At 42.1% G+C, this 17,997-nt stretch overlaps 1 protein-coding gene across 1 annotated transcript; it reads right to left on the bottom strand.

Moving 5' to 3' along the window:
• Positions 1–723: 723 nt before the first annotated feature.
• LOC115130542 (mucin-2-like) lies at positions 724–8,484 on the bottom strand. Its single transcript, XM_029661791.1, has 22 exons — positions 8,236–8,484; positions 7,805–7,866; positions 7,570–7,697; positions 7,293–7,450; positions 7,001–7,177; positions 6,662–6,868; positions 6,397–6,561; positions 6,113–6,283; positions 5,807–6,016; positions 5,542–5,706; positions 5,262–5,420; positions 4,963–5,139; positions 4,664–4,861; positions 4,314–4,457; positions 4,026–4,217; positions 3,574–3,909; positions 3,384–3,474; positions 3,219–3,292; positions 2,858–3,074; positions 1,828–2,523; positions 1,597–1,712; positions 724–1,411 (listed from the first exon to the last, which is right to left on the bottom strand). The coding sequence occupies exons 1-22, from the start codon at positions 8,347–8,349 to the stop codon at positions 1,385–1,387; spliced, it is 3,984 nt and encodes a 1,327-aa protein (XP_029517651.1). The 5' UTR covers positions 8,350–8,484; the 3' UTR covers positions 724–1,384.
• Between the last annotated feature and the right edge of the window lie 9,513 nt (positions 8,485–17,997).

The following is a 17,997-nucleotide window of genomic DNA, read 5'->3' as shown; positions in this document are numbered from 1 at the left end:
ATTAGTGAATGGGTTAAAAGTGAGTATGCAAGCTATGTACTTATAAGAAAACGCAGTAGTGGAACTTGCCGTTACATTGAAATTGCATTATGCGATGACAAAATGTGGAACTTCAATGGGCATTTTCCAGAAAATGCTGAATGGTACACAGTTCAACTGTCAAATGTGTGGTGTGTATATATATTTAAAAATATATTTTCAGCTACAGTAGCAGTACTTATTCAATTTATGAAAAGGTGTTACAGCAGGGGTCCGCATGCCGAAGTTCCTCCACTAAAGGGCAGACCTCCACCTAGCATAGCGGCTTGCCGCTCAAGAAACGCTAGTGGATGGATGAGCGATTGCTGACCATCTTGTAGATAGTGTGCCACCAGAGGCTCGACCGCGGCAAGCCGCTGATGGCGTGCCACCCAAATAAAACACTGGCGGACCGACAGGTCATTGTTAGCTGGGTAGGCCCTGAGAGCTTGTGCCAATATTGCAGGTAACTCCTTCGCTGAGAAATCTTTCAACCCCAGGAACCGCTCCGCCGCAATCACAATGATTTATATTTTCCTAGGCTTCTCTCCACCTTGGCAGTGCCATTAATTACCATAGCTATAAATGCCACAAAGTCCCTTCATCAAAGCGCTGAAGAAGACTCCCAACACCAGAAAGAGAAAGTGCTTGAAGACAAGTTTTTGGCACCTCAAACCCACTAACAAAATGGACACAAACACAAACTGTGGAAAAATGACTTAATTTTGTGAAAAAGATACAGTAAACACATCTGACCATGAAACTTTAAAAAAATATCTATTTTCCTAGTAGTATCTCTCAAATATTTCCATATTATGCATTTATTACTAGGATGTAAGGGTTAAACAACGGCTCTGGGCTTCATTACTGTATTGAGGTTCCTCTGATCATTCCTTCCACTTAGGATCGGCCTTATCCACCATGTGAGGCAAAGCAGCAGAAGCTGTCGTAAACGTAACATTTCCGTAATTCATTCTGTTTTTTTCCGCAGTCACAAGGACATGCAAGAAAACACCATAATTAAAATGTACAGTAACATAAAAACAGCTGCGGCACATCACATAGTATGCCATCTTCAAATAGGAAAACTGTACAGGACATGCAGTTACAGTTTAAAAAAATAGATAAACAAATAGGCTAAAAAAAACACGGTTTCCACTTTAGCAAAACGGGAAAAGAGTTAATTTGTTACAGTATACAATGTAATAAAAAATAGAACAAATCCCCAGTTGATCTGGTCCAGGGAGACCATTCTGTGGACAGACAGTCTTTACCCGTTGTTGCTGCACTGCCATTTAGGTAGAATGGGTCCAGGTCCACATACACTTGAGAGGCCCCTTTTAGATGGTCTTCATCTCTAAAGGCCTTACTTACTCTTAGATGATTTCTTTTTCTGAGGAGAGAATAAAACCCAAAACATTTACAGCTCTGTTATTTTTTGGCCAGGTATAGGTATGAGAGCTGAGGCATGCAGTGAGTAGTATAAGCACGCTGGGATGCAAGGTCAAGAAAAAGCATGTGTGTCAATGTCTAGCTGTAACTTCTGCGCCTTGATGATGAAGATGATGACTTCCTTACCTTTTTAGGTGGGGTCTCTGTGGGTGCTGGAGGGTGCTGTACAGGGATGGAGTCTTGGGAAGGTGTGGCTGGCATCTCAGACACTGCAGTCTTTGAGAGTTTCAGCTTTTTAATCTCTGTAGAGTTTTTATTTATATAAACGTTATTACACAATCATTTTCAGTATAGACTAATATACAATTTTTTTTTTTCATTTTCTGAAACAAGGTTTTTAGAGGAAGAGTCACTCACTTTTCTTCTCTGTTGGAGAATCAGGTGTTACTGTGGTGGATGGAGGTGGTGGTTCCTTGTCAACACAGTTCTCATTCGTTTTCTTCTTCTTATCCTTTTCCAGTTCCAGCTTAGTCTCATTCTCCTTTCTTATCTCCTCCTGTTTCTTCTTCGTTCCCTTCTCCTTTTTTGCACCATTCTCCTTAGTCGTCCTCTTCTTTTCCTTCCCTGGTTCCTTCTCTTCTACAGTCTCATTTTTCTTTTCATCCGTCTTCTCTTCGCCGGTTTCCCTTTTCTTCTTTTGAGGTTGTGGTGAATTGTCATCTGCTTTAGTCTCACTGTTCCTATTTTTCCTATTCCTCTTCCTTTTCCTGACTGACAGTGTTCCATTAGGTGTTGGGGTAGCAGGCATGGTGGGTGGCTGTTTGTCTTTGACTGATGGGGTGGGAGGTGCTGTCTTCTTAGCCTGACTAGACTTGGCTTTACTGGCTTTTGCAGATGTCTTGGTCTTCCCATTCCCATCTTCCTTTTCAGCTGTAGTCTTGACTTTTTCAGCAGCACTAGACTTTTCCACTGCAGCGCCAGCCTTGGGTTTAGGTGTCTTCGATGCAGCTTTAGCCCTGGGCTTCGTCGGCGCTCTTGTTTTCTTCGCTGCTGAGACAGGAGCAGGTGGAGCGTTTAGCGCAGTGATGGCGTCTATTTTGGCGATGTTTGTGTCTGTGGACAGAGGTGGGTAGACAGTAAATAAACAACATGGCTACCTTGGAGACCTACTCTGAACTATCAACTGTCAACACCTGTACTTTATATAAAAGATGTCATACAGTTCTGTTTATATTGACTCACAAAGTTACTCCATAATTAAGTTATTAAAGGGTGATGCTGTGTGTCTTCTGGCTGTTATGATGCTTTTGAATCCTCCCCCGCTCTCTGACTCATAACACCTCTCTGTCCACTCATCTTCCTCCTGCTCTCTTCCTTGGTCTCCCTTCCCCCTTTCGCCTGACCCTCACTCGCCCTCCTCCTTTTCCACAGTTTTTCCCTCTCTTGCCTGATAGTTCCAGTGCCAGTCTCTTCCACTTCTCCACGTCCAGATCGGAGTCAGAGTCCGAGCCAGAGTCGTCTCCCCCTGTAGGAGGAGGACCAAGAACGGTCAGAGGCAGGGCAGCCATGACAGTCTCAGGGGAGGACTTCTTCTTTTTGCCTTTAACGGGTGTGTCCCCTGGTTTGTCTTCACCTCTTTTCCTCTTGGCTGATGGAGCTGAGGCCTGAAACATGGGTTGGTAAGAAGAATTCCGTTATGCAGAATGATCTAGCTAACAAGCACTTAGAGAATATGGTTCCCAATGACCATATACGGATGAGAAAATAAGTCTGTGCAATTTAATACACCAGAGAGTTAGCATCTGTACTTGTGCTTTCTTCGATGAGGTTGCTTTCTTGTCTTTTGCAGCCACCTTCTTTCCTTTATTTGTGGCTGGAGCAACTACATACAATAAAAAAAGAGACATAAAACATACAGTAATGAAGACCATCAATGCAGAACACACATCCTGCACCATGACACTAGTACATACCAGCAGGTGTTGCTATAACAGCTGGAGTTTCCTCAACGGAGGAGTCTCCACTACGGACACTCTTCTTCTCAATGGCTTTCGCTGTGGGTGACTGGTGAAGGAATATCAAAAGGATAGAATGAGGTTAATCATCACGTACATCTCATAGCATAGCTCCTGGGTTGAACAGGAAGAGGTATATTGATCTTACAGTAAGACTGTTCAGCAGTAGGAGCAGGTCCTTAGAAGCAGATTTATTTCCCTTTCCCCCACTCTGGGCCTTCTTAGCTGAAGCAGGGGTCCTACGTTGAACCTCAGCATGCTTTGATGGGGTGTCTGATGGTGAGTCATTGCTGTCATTGGACGACTCTGGTGCTGTACTTGTGGGTGTGACAGTGGGTGTTGCCTGGGCCTTGCTTGGGGTAGCAGCAACCACGGGCTTAGCTGGAGTAGCAGGAGTGGCTTTCGTCTTGGCTTTTGATGTTGCTTTCAGTTTCGCTTGTTTCGCTGGCGTCACTGGTGTAGTTTGTGGTTTTGAGGTTGTTATCTACAGCAGTTTGAAGATGAATAAAATGAGACCCTAACATTCATAGACAGTACAGAGGAAAATATTAGGGACATACTATTATGTATACCAGCAACATATTCACTTTTAAAACTCACCGTTGCTAGACTGTCCTCTTCGCTGTCTGATGACGAATCACTGCTGTCACTGGACTCCTTTCTAGCTGGGGTCTTGCTTGGAGTGGCAGCGACCATTGGTTTAACTGGGGTACTGGGAAGGGCTTTCGTCCTTGCTGTTGATGTTGGTTTTGATTGCTTCACTGGTGTATCTTTCGGTCTTGCCACTGTTGTCTGAATCAGTGTTAAGACAGATATTTATGATGAAATATCTGAACAAAACCTACAGATTATTCCATACTCTACAGGAATAGACTAATACCAACTCACTGTTGCTGAAACACTGCTGTCACTAGATGACCCTGGTTTTGTAGTCTTGGCGGTGACAGTGGCTGTTGCCTTAGGCTTGCTTGGAGTGGCAACAGTCGCTGCTTTAGCTGGGTTAGCAGGAGGGGCTGTTGTCACAGCTGTTTTCTGAATCAATGGAATATAAAGAAAAATATTTAACCCAGTGTTTCATTTCAACAGAGTCCTCCTATTGCTGGAATCACTGGTATGGCTTTTGGTGTTGAGATTGTGGTCCACAACAGTGTGACGACGATGAAAAAGATATCATTCATAAATATATAAAAGGAGAGATTATTATACAGCCAGAATCTGATTAACTCTTTAAAACGCACCGGTGCCGGACCCTCTTCTTCACTGTCTGATGACAAATCAATGCGGTCACTGGACTCCTTACTAGCTGGGGTTTTGCTTAGAGTGGCAGCAACCACTGGTTTAAGTGGGGTAGCCGGAGGGGCTTTCCTCCTGGCTGTTGATGTTGGTTTTGTTTGCTTCCCCGTTGTAGCTGTCGGTGTTGCAGCTGTTGTCTGAATCTTTATGAAGACAGATACAACGGTGAAGAAATGTGTAAAGAAAACTAATGATAAAGATTATTTCACACTACACAGGGATATAGGAACTCTTCAAAACTTACCACCGATGGAACCTGCTCTTCACTGTCTGACGAATCACTGCTGTCACTAGAAGACTCTGCTGTTGTAGTCTTGGCCGTGACAGTGGCTGTTGCCGTGGCCTTGCATGGAGGGGCAACAGTCGCTGCTCTAGCCGGGGTAGCATTATTAGCGGGTTTCGCCGGTGTTGTGGCTGCTTCCTGAATCCGTTTGATATGAAGATAATATTCAACCCGTTGTTTCATTTGAGAGGGTAAGAAAATATAAGATCATTCTACAGGACTAAAATAAATGTTTTAGTAAAGAAAGAAAAAAAACTCACCGTTGCTGGACTGTCCTCTTCGCTGTCTGATGACAAATCAATGCTGTCACTGGACTCCTTACTAGCTGGGGTCTTGCTTGGAGTGGCAGCGACCACTGGTTTAACTGGGGTACCCGGAAGGGCTTTCGTCTTGGCTGTTGATGTTGCTGTCTGTGTTTTCTAAATTGTGTAATATAAAGAAAATGTTCAAACCGGTGTTTATCATGCGAGAATATGAACCGACACTTATACAGAAATGATTTGGGTGATTTCAAGTCTTTAAAATAAAATAAAAACTCACCACTGTTGGACCTTCCTCTTCACTTTCCGATGATGAATCACAGCTGTCACTGGAAGACTCTGGCGCTGTAGTCTTCGACTTGGTTGTTGGCTTGGCCGTTGATGTTGTTATACTAATTGGTGTTACCGGTTTTGCAGGTGTTGCTTTTGGTGTTGTGGGTGTTTTCTAAATTGGTGTAAAAAAAAGAGGCAAATTTAAAATGTAATTCGGGGTCTCATTTCTGAATGTAATATATCATGTATCCACACTCCAGAGGTAAACTCACCACTGTTGGACTCTCCTCATCGCTATCTGACGATTCACTGCTGCAACTGGATGAGTCGGATACTGTAGATGCAGGTGTGGCAGTTGTTGTTGCCGTGGCCTTGCTTGGAGTAGCAACAACCACTGCTTTAGTTGGAGTAGCTTTCGTCTTGGCTGTTGATGTTGCTTTCTGTTGCACCACTGGTGTAGCTTTCGGAGTGGCAGCTGTTGTCTTGAATCAGTGTTAAGACAGATATTTATGATGAAATATCCGAAGAGAACATACAGATTATTCCATACTCTACAGAAAAAGACTAATACAACTCACTGTTGCTGGACACTTCCCGTTGCTGCCTGATGACGAATCAATGCTATCACTGGACTCCTTACTAGCCGAGGTCTTATTTGGGGTAGCAGCAACCACTGGTTTAACTGGGGTGGCTTTCATCTTGGCTGTTGGTGTTGCTGTCTGTTGCTTCACTGGCGCTGTCTGTGTTTTCTAAATTGTGTAATATAAAGAAAATGTTCAAACCGGTGTTTATCATGCGAACCGACACGTATACATAAAAGATTTGGGTTATTTCAAGTCTTTAAAATAAAATAAAAACTCACCACTGTTGGACCTTCCTCTTCACTTTCTGATGATGAATCACAGCTGTCACTGGAAGACTCTGGCGCTGTAGTCTTCGACTTGGTTGTTGGCTTGGCCGTTGATGTTGTTATACTAATTGGTGTTACCGGTTTTGCAGGTGTTGCTTTTGGTGTTGTGGGTGTTTTCTAAATTGGTGTAAAAAAAAGAGGCAAATATAAAATGTAATTCGGGGTCTCATTTCTGAATGTAATATATCATGTATCCACACTCCAGAGGTAAACTCACCACTGTTGGACTCTCCTCATCGCTATCTGACGATTCACTACTGCAACTGGATGAGTCGGATACTGTAGATGCAGGTGTGGCAGTTGTTGTTGCCGTGGCCTTGCTTGGAGTAGCAACAACCACTGCTTTAGTTGGAGTAGCTTTCGTCTTGGCTGTTGATGTTGGTTTACTGGTTGGCGTCACTGGTGCTGGCGTCAAGGGTGTTTTCTGAATCAATGTTGAGACAATTAGAGATGTGACACAATCTTTGCACAAAGGGTTTTACCTGTGAATGTAAAGAAAGGTTTAGAATATTCTACAAAGGTTTAGAATATTCTACAAAGGAATAGATTAACTCACCACTGTTGTTGCCTCTTTCCTGTCTGACGACGTATCAGTGGTATTGCTGGAGGCCCCAGATTTAGGCGTGGAAGTGGTTGTTAACTTGGCCTTGGTTGGGGTCGATGGTGTGACCTCTGACACGGCCTTGATCTTTGCAGCTGGAACATGATTGGCTTTGGGCGTAGCAGGGCTTTTCTGTAAACAGCAGAGGAGAGGAAGAGAAGAATCCATCAGTAACAACAGGGAGAAGAAGAGTTTATATTGGATTTGTAATCATGTCACCAGTAAGTTTACATCTGTGCTTGCTTACTTGTGGCGGTGTCTCCTCACTCTCAGAGTCCTCTGAGCTGTCTGTCCCAGAGATCTCCTCCACTACTGTCCCCTTCCCTCCAAGAGTCGTCTGCACTGCAGTCTTGGCCTTAGTTGGGCTGGCCTTAGCTGAGCTCTGAGGCTTTGGAGTCTGGGAGGCTGGAAAGAGCAAGGAACAAGACATGCATGATATTCAGATTTAAACCACAACCAAACAACTAATTTCTTGGTTGTTGTCTACATTGGTCTCCTACACGTTTCCTGAAAAAAGCCTGTACCTTTAACAGGTGTTATTTCTTCCTCTGCTGAACTCGAGCTCTCTGTGCTGCTTTCAGGGTCTGCTTGACGGTTCTTTTTTAACTCAGAAGAATCCGGTTCTGTTCCAGTCTTTGTACTCTTGGAAGCACTGAAGAACACAGTTGAATGTCAAAATCAACCCAAAGCAATGAGGTCAGTTAATCAGACAAAAATAATGACCTGTATTTTGAGAAAACCTATAGGCTAGCTACTCACTCTCCAAACCATTTATTGTAGATGTCCAGTAGTGAAGTTGACAAGGCTTCTGGTTCTCCGCCCTAGACAAAATATTAAGAGAAACAAAATCAGACAAAGGGAAATCTAGCTAGCTACATAACAAACACAAGACATTCTACACAGCAAAGTTCAATTTATTAGTGTAGTCTCCAAGTATAGTCTACAGTCTCAACCAAGAGGTCTGGGCCTCCATGGCACTGGGCACAGTAGTGCAGGGCCCATAGGTACTCTTGTTCAAGCGCGCTCTGGTTGTTCGATAACTACACTGTTACAACTATGCTATTTCATTGTAACAACGACACCGTTATGGAAGTACAAATCTGCAACAAAATGTCGCGAAGTTTCCCTTAATGGAGTGATAACGTTACATGTTACAATGTATGACGTATGAAACAGATAGATGTAGCCACCTTCACATGCTTTTTGAGTTCTTCTGCAGCTTTCTGGAAGCCGTTTTCCTTCAAATGTCGATAGATCAAATGGATCAATTGATGACTTGACCCATGCTTCTTCTTTGGAGACATATTCCGACGTTAACACAAACACAACAACTAAATAACAGAAATGATAACGAATTGAATCAACTTGGCCACATCAGTTTGCACGCTTTGGTTCTTCACATCGTGCATGGTAAGCGTTTTAACTTTGACCCATGCCTATATTTCCGGTCGTTGTGCATAATGGGAAATGTAGTGCGGTGTCAACTACTCTACTCACTCTATATTCCTAGACGAGTCCAACTAGCGGCCTACGTATGATAAGGCTGATCTTTTACAATTAAAAAGGATCACTCTACTGTTAGTGGGTTTTTTTTAATCACTTTGTATGTGTACATTTTAAGCACACAAATCTTAACAGATGATCAAAATGGCTTGTGTTTTAAAACCCGAAGCACATTTTTAATTGATTTGATTTGATTTAATTGACTGAGTACAACAAGCAAATCCAAACATTGTTCACTGCACCAAATCACTCTTTCAATTTGGATACAAATATCTGCTTTTCAAAGTGCATCATTCACTTAACTTTTGATATGATTTGTCATTTGTTAACAATACAATTAACTATCACTTAATCAAACTGCTCAAAATGAATAACTACTGAACCAAAATGATGTAGTGCCTAGTTAACATATATAGTTTGATAACTGCTGAACACTGTATTTTATGACATTTTTTTTTACCTCAAAAATGTATCAATTTGACATCAATTTAGTTTGGAACATAAAACCAAATCATTAATGGATGTGGCTGTAAATACTGTATCATTTCCTATCAGCCTGTGTGCTGCAATAGGACAAAGTGGAAAGAGTCACTGTACATGCTACCATTTGGAATTATTGTGTCGTGTACAACGCACTGCTGAAACACCTGGGTTGTATATAACAATATATTCCACTCATTATCTGAATTACTGGACATTGATAAGCTGTAAGCTGCTGAATTCAAAACAGAGAGACAGGCGATGCCGTGTCAGTTGACAAGTCAGGTAGAAAAGGTGATCTCATACATTGTTGCATGGTGTAGAAATGGCATACAACGCTGTGCTATGTTTTTGCAGTAGCTAACTGCTTTATAATACCTCTATTTCTGATGATTTGTCCTATGTATGTACTTATAAGGATAATGAAACTGTAAGACTGACATATTTCTCAACATGCTCACAACCTGCCTTTGGATACAAATTATTTTAAAAACTGCATGTCAAGTTATAGTCAAATACTATATGGAAAGTGATAATTACCATCTACTATTCTTTCTAGTCAGCACTACAAAAATAACAGTTTTGAAATGTGTATCTTGTATTTTTGCTATTGGATTAAATGGTAGTTAAAATGACTAAATGCTGAGCCTATCATTCATTATCTGATGTATTGGTGACTAAATAAAATGTGCTCATGGTATTTCATATAAAACTTAGATTTAGCATGAATGACTCAGGGGTGAAAGATGTCTGAACCCCCAATGAATCAAAGGAACAATCAAAGGTTCTGAATGTAAGAGAGGGGACATTACAAGTGCTATCAGTTCAGAGTTTGTACTTAGGGTTTTGAAAATGTACTACTTACATCTGAAACATTTGCCAAAGGGATTGAAAAAAACTGCAATGTTGCACAATTAATTAATTTTAAACCTTTCACATAACTTTGGCATACCGTTAGCCTACTCTTGACTGTTAGAATTTAGAAATCTTAAGTTCAATATTTTATATTATTAGATGTAAAACTGTGGCTTCCTTCAACCATGTGTAAGATATTATGACCTGGGGCTGAGCACAGCCAGCTGTCACATAATTGCCTGGTCATTATGATCCTGAATGAACTAGTGTGAGAGCCTCAAGGTTACTCAGGCCCACCCGTACAAAGGCCCCACTCTCTTTCCTTCTCTTCCTGTTTCTTCCTTTCCCGTCATAATTTCCCATGATTTCAATTATTTTTTTGCCCAATCAGACATCTTGTCTTGAAAATCAAAACACACATCTGAAGACTGGCTGACTTTAGAGCACTCCACTCCCCTCAGAACCATGGGATTTGGACTGATCTCACCTGTGCAGCGTTTTAGCGGTAGAGGTTGAGAAGGACTCGATAATTCTCTGATAGCTTAGAGACCTGCAATTGCAAGGTTGTAGTGGACTTGGATTTCATGGGTTCTTTATATTTTAAGAGTTAGAATATTAGTGTTGTGGTTTCTCCTGGTTCTTCATGGTGGCCCAAGAGGACATGTAAGCTGTTTCACACACTTAGTAAATTTGTGTGTGTGAAAGAGACGAGGTGTGTGTGTGTGTGAGAGAGTATGTGTAAATCGCTGCGAGACAAACTTTATCTCCACTAAGAAAAGAGGAAGGAAAGGCTTCATGTGCTTCAGTCATGTTTCTCCTGTGGTCTGAGAATCTATGAGTCAGCAGGTCCAAGCATCATAACAGGAAGAACATCCCTGGGCCAGCCAGGCCACCGGGTAGCGCCAGATCAGATGCTCCACCAACCATCCTGAGACAAATCAAATACACAAATAAAAACAACTTCTTCAAAATGTGCCAATGTGGTCAGATCTGATTGGAGCAGGTGTGTTTGGATAAGGTGTGGGCCATGGGTGGAGCGGCGTGGAGGGTGGGGTTTAGGGGGTGGTTGTGGGGTTGGGATGAAACATTGTGGTGTGGGACCTAAAGGGGGTGGGTTCCAACATACCACCTGGATGTGAGTCTGAAAGCCAGTGGTGGTGGTGCATTTTGTTTGGGTCAATCTGGGGGAGAGCATTGCTTAAGCAGGGGGTCAGTGGGAGCAGGGAGCTGAAAGAGACCCATTCATGGAGGATGGAGGCGAAACCAGAAATGGAAAGCAGTGTGTATTCCAAATACAGCGCCAAACCTGACAGTAGGTCTTAACCAGCTTGAATTCACCACCTCTCCATTCCAACCCTATCCTGCACGCACGCACACACACACACACAAACACACACAAACACGCGCGTGTTATGGAGCGATTAAATGGTTGGTCATGGAGAACTGCAATGCGAACTCAGCTTCCATTTCCGCTATGTTCATTGGTTAGGCCATCAAAGTTTTATAGAAGAACTAATTGTGGTAAAACTGGAAATGGAATATTTTATTTAGGTGTGTGTGCATATAGTGTGTGATATAGAGTGCTTTATGCTGCTTCGACACCCCTACACATAGTTCCTGAGTAGTAGACACAGAACGAGACTGGAGACCTGGGGGAGCGTTCCCACTTGCTGTGATTGTATGAAACACACTGAGGGACTGAGCTTGTTCATTCAGGTTACCCTTCTAAATGGACGTCTGTTTAACGGAAGTAAATATACATCACATTCCTAGATTCAAGCCACTCAAGTCCCGGCTACCGCTCTTGCTTTCTACAGGTAATTAACCTGTAGCTTAGGCTTGTGTGCGGCTGCTCGGCCATGGAAACCCATTTCATGAAGCTCTTGACGAACAGTTCTTGTGCTGACGTTGCTTCCAGAGGCAGTTTGGAACTTGGTAGTGAGTGTTACAACTTACGACAGACCGTTTTTACGCACTACGCGCTTCAGCACTCGGCGGCCCCGTTCTGTGAGCTTGTTTGGCCTACCACTTCACGGCTGAGCCGTTGTTGCTCCTAGACGTTTCCACTTCACAATAACAGCACTTACAGTTGACCGGGGCAGCTCTAACAGGCAGAAATTTGACAAACTGACTTGTTGGAAAGGTGGCATCCTATGATGTTGAAAGTCACTGAGCTCTTTAGTAAGGCCATTCTACTGTCAGTGTTTGTCAATTGAGATTATATAGCTGTGAGCTCAATTTTATACACCTGTCAGCAAGGGGTGTGGCTGAAATAGCCGAATCCACTAATTTGAAGGGGTGTCCACATACTTGTGTATATATAGCGCTTGAAAGACACAGAAGGGAGAAAGGGAGAGAGAGAGTGAGATTAACTTTCCCTTATTTGAATCATGTCCATTCCCTCGTTCACATTTGATAAAGTAATGTTGACAACAAGATATCTCTTCTTGCTTAACACCATTTCATAATAGGTATCAGCCAGGATCCAAGGTCGCCTGACTGACAAAGTGACAGTACTTAGATGCATATAACAAACATCATCCAAAAAAAACACTTGGCTGGAGGTAGGAGTGAAGAAAGGAAGAGAACAAACTTCTATCCAGTCGTCTCAGAACCTTCCAAAAACAATAAGGAAAGAAAAATGGTTGAAAGGGGGAAAGAGAGAGAGAGAGAGAGAGAGAGCGAGAGAGAGAGAGCAATGTGCAGGTTTACTGGCAGTGCTGCGTTGATTAGAAAGGGGGTAGTGTTCGGCGCAGCTGTATTTAATAACAGCGTCTCTCCCTCTGCCAAACGCTACATCTGGTGGCTACCAACACAGAGCACAACAGCTCACTACTAACTTTTCATTGAATTACTTCCTTTCATGTCCCCACGTTTTCTTAGAAAGTAAAGAAATGAAAACTGCTAATGGTAGTAAAGTGATGGAGGGATATGTGTGAGACGGGTAACAGTAAACTAAAGGATCTTTGATGAGTCCGTCGTATCTCAAACTCCTGTCCTCATTAAGAAACCAACCCACACAAGGTCATGTTGTCTTTTACTACGCCTTATTTGCTCTCAGAGTCAAAAAATAAAATGTTACCAGATAAAATGGGATAGAGATTAATGTCAATGCAGTATGTCTTCCAGGCCTTTGTCAGAGTAGGCAAAAGCAAGCTGTGTGTTACTAACTGTGGTGGGTCGATTTGTGTCAAGAAAGTGTTTCAGACTTTTGAATTTTCCATTCATGAGTTCTCCTTTAAATAAAATAGGGTCATGGTTCTGCGTTCATATCCTTTGTTCATTTAGAAGTAGCAAAGGGAAACTTTTCATTTTTTTGTGTTAAAGATGTAAAGGATCTTGTTCATTTAACTCCAGAAATACACAAGTTGTTGTGCCAATAAACAAACAAATAAAAAGTGAAACGTTGAAGTTCTTAATGTGTATGACATCAATAACCATTTTTAACGTCAAACGGTGTAACTCATTTAGTCTTTATTGATAATACACTTAATCCTCAATATCCCATTGAAACCAATAAAACAGTGTTTTTTAAAGACTTCTGTAGTAAATCCTTCTCTTGGCTGTTTGGCCCTGCTTTGAAGTGTTGGTCTAGTTAGTATCTCGGGGCCATCTTTAAAAATCTCGTATTTTTGAACGAAGCGGTTCACACTGGTCTGCTAATTGTAGAGACCAAGACAAACATGAAGTGGATGAGATGGAATAAGTGCATGATGAATACTGTACGGTGTTTGGTGTGGGTTCAGATTCCACTTCTGACACCATTAATGTACAGTGCGTTAAAGTATTCAGACCCCTTGACATTTTGTTACCTTACAGCCTTATTCTAAATTGTATTAAATTTTAAAAAGTTCTTTATCAATCTACACATAATAACAAAGTGAAAACAGGTTTAGACATTTTTGATAATTTATACAAAATAAGAAATACCTTATTTACATAAATATTCAGACCCTTTCCTATGTGGCTCGAAATTTTGCTCAGGTGCATCCTGTTTCCTAGAAGTTTTCTACAATTTGATTGGAGTCCACCTGTGGTAAATTCATTTGATTGGGAAAGGCACACACCTGTTTATATGGTCCCACAGTTGACAGTGCATGTCAAAGCAAAAACCAAGCCATGAGGCGTAAGGAATTGTCTGTAGAGCTCAGAGACAGGATTGCTAAGAGGCACAGATGTGGGGAAGGGTGCCAAAAGAATGACTGCAGCATTGAAGGTCCACAAGAACACAGTGGCCTCCAACATTTTTTTTTTTTTTACCTTTATTTAACTAGGTAAGTCAGTTAAGAACAAATTCTTATTTACAATGACTGCTTACCCCAGACAAACCCGGACACTGCCCTATTGTTAAATGGAAGAAGTTTGGAACCACAAAGACTCTTCCTAGAGCTGGCTGCCCTGCCAAACTAAGCAACCCAGAAGCCAGCCATCTCTGCAGCACTCCATCAATCTGGCCTTTATGGTAGAGTGGCTGGACGGAAGTCACACCTCAGTAAAAGGCACATGACAACCCGCTTGGAGTTTTCCAAAAGGCACCTAAAGACTCTCAGACCATGAGAAACAAGGACTGGGAGACTAGTCAGGATTAGGGATGCACAATATATCTGTGAACATATCGGAATCGGATGATATTGACTTTTATCTCCCTCACCAACTTTAAACATCTGCTATCTGAGCAGCTAACCGATCGCTGCAGCTGTACATAGTCCATCGGTATATAGCCCATCCAATTTACCTACCTCATCCCCATACTGTTTTTATTTGATTTACTTTTCTGCTCTTTTGCACACCAGTATCTCTACCTGCAACATGTTCATCTAATCATTTATCACTCCAGTGTTAATCTGATAAATTGTAATTATTCACTCCTATGGCCTATTTATTGCCTACCTCCTCATACCTTTTGCACACAATGTATATAGATTCTTTTTTTCCCAACTATGTTATTGACTTGTTTATTGTTTATTGTTTACTCCATGTGTAACTCTGTGTTGTCTGTTCACACTGCTATGCTTTATCTTGGCCAGGTCGCAGTTGCAAATGAGAACTTGTTCTCAACTAGCCTACCTGGTTAAATAAAGGTGAAAAAAATAATAATAATAAAAAAATATTATCTTAAAAATGCCAACATCAGCCCGATGTCTAGTTTAACACCGATGTGCAAAACCGATGTCAAAGCTGACGTGCATATCTATATAACGTAGGTACATGATGTAATGACACAACATACAATTTACAAGTGTGTTACAAGTGTAACACAGCATTCCTAACCTAGCCCACAATGTCTGCTGTGTGGCTCGAGCAGTCAACAAGTCGAGCAGTCATTTGAAAGAGTAAGAACATTTCAGCGAGACAACTCAAAGGCGAAATCCATTAACTCCAAGATAGTGGAATTAATTGCCCTTGCCAATCAACCGTTCTCTGTCATAGGTGATGTTGGCTTTCGCCGACTGGTTGTGCACCGGTACACACTACCAAGTGCGCTTTTTTTCAGATGTTGCCCTACCGGAGTTACACAGCAATAGCGTCACTGCTATTAGCTTCACGACTGACATTTGGACCAGCGATATCAGCCCCATGAGCATGCTGAGTCTGACAACACAGTGGGTCGTCGAGGATTTCGTACTAAAGAAAGCCATACCGCTGCTGCCATTTCAATGGCATTTGAGAACATGTTTGAAACTTGGAAACATGAACACACTAGCTAGCTCCATTCGAACAACTGACTCAAGAAATAAGATCAACTGCGCCCGCATCAGACGTGATACCCTCTGTCATGGGATTGAAAAGCCTGCTCAACAAAACTGCTGACACGGGCTGTGAACAAGCGATTCGGTGCTATTCTCTCTTTACTGTGTCACCACCATGCTCGATGCTATGTACAAGGATGCAGACAAGAAACAGGGTTTATGTGAAATGTTACATACACAGCTGAACAAGATAGAAAGGGACACAGTGTATGATGAAATGTACGATGGAATCCTGGTTAAGAATGAAATGACTGAACAAATGAATAACGAAACAGCACAGCAAGTAAGTGAAAGAAATAGGTTTTGATGATGTTTTACTGGTAATGGGGACATACGTAAATGCCAACAAAATAACTTTTTGGTCAGTGTGGTGTGTGTGTAACCTTTACTTAACTAGGTAAGTCAGTTAAGAATAAAAATCGTATTTACAATGATGGCCTACCCCGGACAATGCTGGGCCAATTGTGCGCCGCCCTATGGGACTCCCAATCACGGCCGGATGTGATACAGCCTGGATTCGAACCAGGGATTGTAGTGACGCCTCTTACACTGAGATGCCGTGCCTTAGACCGCTGCGTCCATGTGTGCGTGTGTTAACTATTAAACTGTACTAGAATGCTCAAATGGCCGCAATTTTCTTTTATAAATCGGTTATCGTTACCATATTTTTTGGCAAGGAAAATATCAGATATCGGTATCGGCCAAAAATTTAATATCGGTGCATCACTATTCAATATTGAGGGAAAGATAAACAGAGCAAAGTACAGAGAGATCCTTGATGAAAACCTGCTCCAGTGTGCTCAGGACCTCAGACTAGGGCAAAGGTTCACCTTCCAACAGGACAACAACCCTAAGCACACAGCCTAGACGATGCAGGAGTGGCTTCGGGACAAGCCTCTGAATGAGCCTGGACTTGAACCTGATCGATCATCTCTGGAGAGACCTGAAAATAGCAGTGCAGCGACGCTCCCCATCCAACCTGACAGAGCTCCCCAAATACAGGTGTACCAAGCTTGTAGCGTCATACCCAAGAATACTCAAAGGCTGTAATCACTGCCAAAGGTGCTTCAACAAAGTACACAGTACAAGAGTCTGAATACTTAAGTAAACATATTTCAGTTTTGTATTTTTTATACATTTGCAAAAATTCGATTGATATATTTAATAAATTTTAGAATAAGGTAACACCATGTAACACCATGTGGAAATAGTCAAGGGGTCCGAATACTTACCGAATGCACTGTAGACGGTAATTTGCAGTAGCAAGTTGACTTTGTAAAGGTTAAAGAGACTTTTTTGTTTTTTAAAACAAATTTTTACCCCTTTTTCTCCCCAATATCGTGGTATCCAATTGTTTTAGTAGCTACTATCTTGCCTCATTGCTACAATTCCCGTACGGGCTCTGGGAGAGACGAAGGTTGAAAGTCATGCGTCCTCCGATACACAACCCAACCAAGCCGCACTGCTTCTTAACACAGCAGCGCATCCAACCCGGATGCCAGCCGCACGCCCGGCCCGCTACAGGAGTTGCAGATTAAATAAATTATGATGAACGTCACAGGGTGGTGAAAGTGCACAGTGATGAGCTGGATGCTCCTTTCCAATAAATATTGAGGGTCTTATTTTGGTGACATTATGATCGATGCGTGGCTGTCGTTTGACAATTAAAATAATAATCTCACAATGTAGGCTAACATACCCGCACTGTATCTGCAAGCTATTGGCTTGAGCGCTAGTTCCAAGACCAGAGTAGATACATTTTCTATTTAATGCAACATAGTGACAAAACCATCGGTAGAGTTGAAAATGTGATGGGAGCACATTTAACTTTAGATAACTTCAGCGGAAAAAGTACCTTTTAAGTGCACTACGTCAATATGCACTGCTATTTATCCGCAACAAGTCAGTTTTGTAATGAACACGAGGGAGGCAGAGAGTTGGTTTCAAGCGCAGGGCACAGCAGGTGTTTATTGGAAAGGACAACAGGAGGCGGCAGGTAGCTGGGTCCAGGGGCAGGGGCAGGCAGAAGGTCATGCACAGGGGGTCGAAAAGGACAACAGTACAGGCAGGGAAAAGGCTAGTAACATAGTACATGAGATCAGGCAATAGGTAAACAACAGGAAATTCGATAAGCTAAGGTACAGGCAGGGAATAGACAAAAGACGTCATTAGTGAGGCAGGCAAAAACTATCATACACAGGAGGAGTACACCACAGGAAACCCAGTGCTCAGAAAGATGTGTATCTCAAAAAAAAAAAAAAAAACTCATAGTGATGGGGTGCAAAGAACTGAACTAAATAGTGTGTGATAATGACATACAGGTGTGTGAACAGGTGAATAGAATTCAGGTGATTGGGATCTGGA

Source organism: Oncorhynchus nerka, linkage group LG6 (genome assembly GCF_034236695.1).
Source record: "Oncorhynchus nerka isolate Pitt River linkage group LG6, Oner_Uvic_2.0, whole genome shotgun sequence".
In the NCBI taxonomy this organism is placed as follows: Eukaryota; Metazoa; Chordata; class Actinopteri; order Salmoniformes; family Salmonidae; genus Oncorhynchus; species Oncorhynchus nerka.
The sequence above is the reverse complement of the archived record's forward strand: the minus strand, read 5'-3'. Positions and strand labels throughout refer to the sequence as shown.

Coding starts and splice junctions, on each gene's coding strand:
- LOC115130542 (XM_029661791.1), bottom strand. CDS start 8,349: ATGTCTCCAAAGAAGAAGCATGGGTCAAGTCATCAATTGATCCATTTG. Junction 7,867..8,235: donor AACTCAAAAAGCATGTGAAG/GTGGCTACATCT, acceptor TATTTTGTCTAG/GGCGGAGAACCAGAAGCCTT. Junction 4,862..4,962: donor AAGAGCAGGTTCCATCGGTG/GTAAGTTTTGAA, acceptor GTCTTCATAAAG/ATTCAGACAACAGCTGCAAC.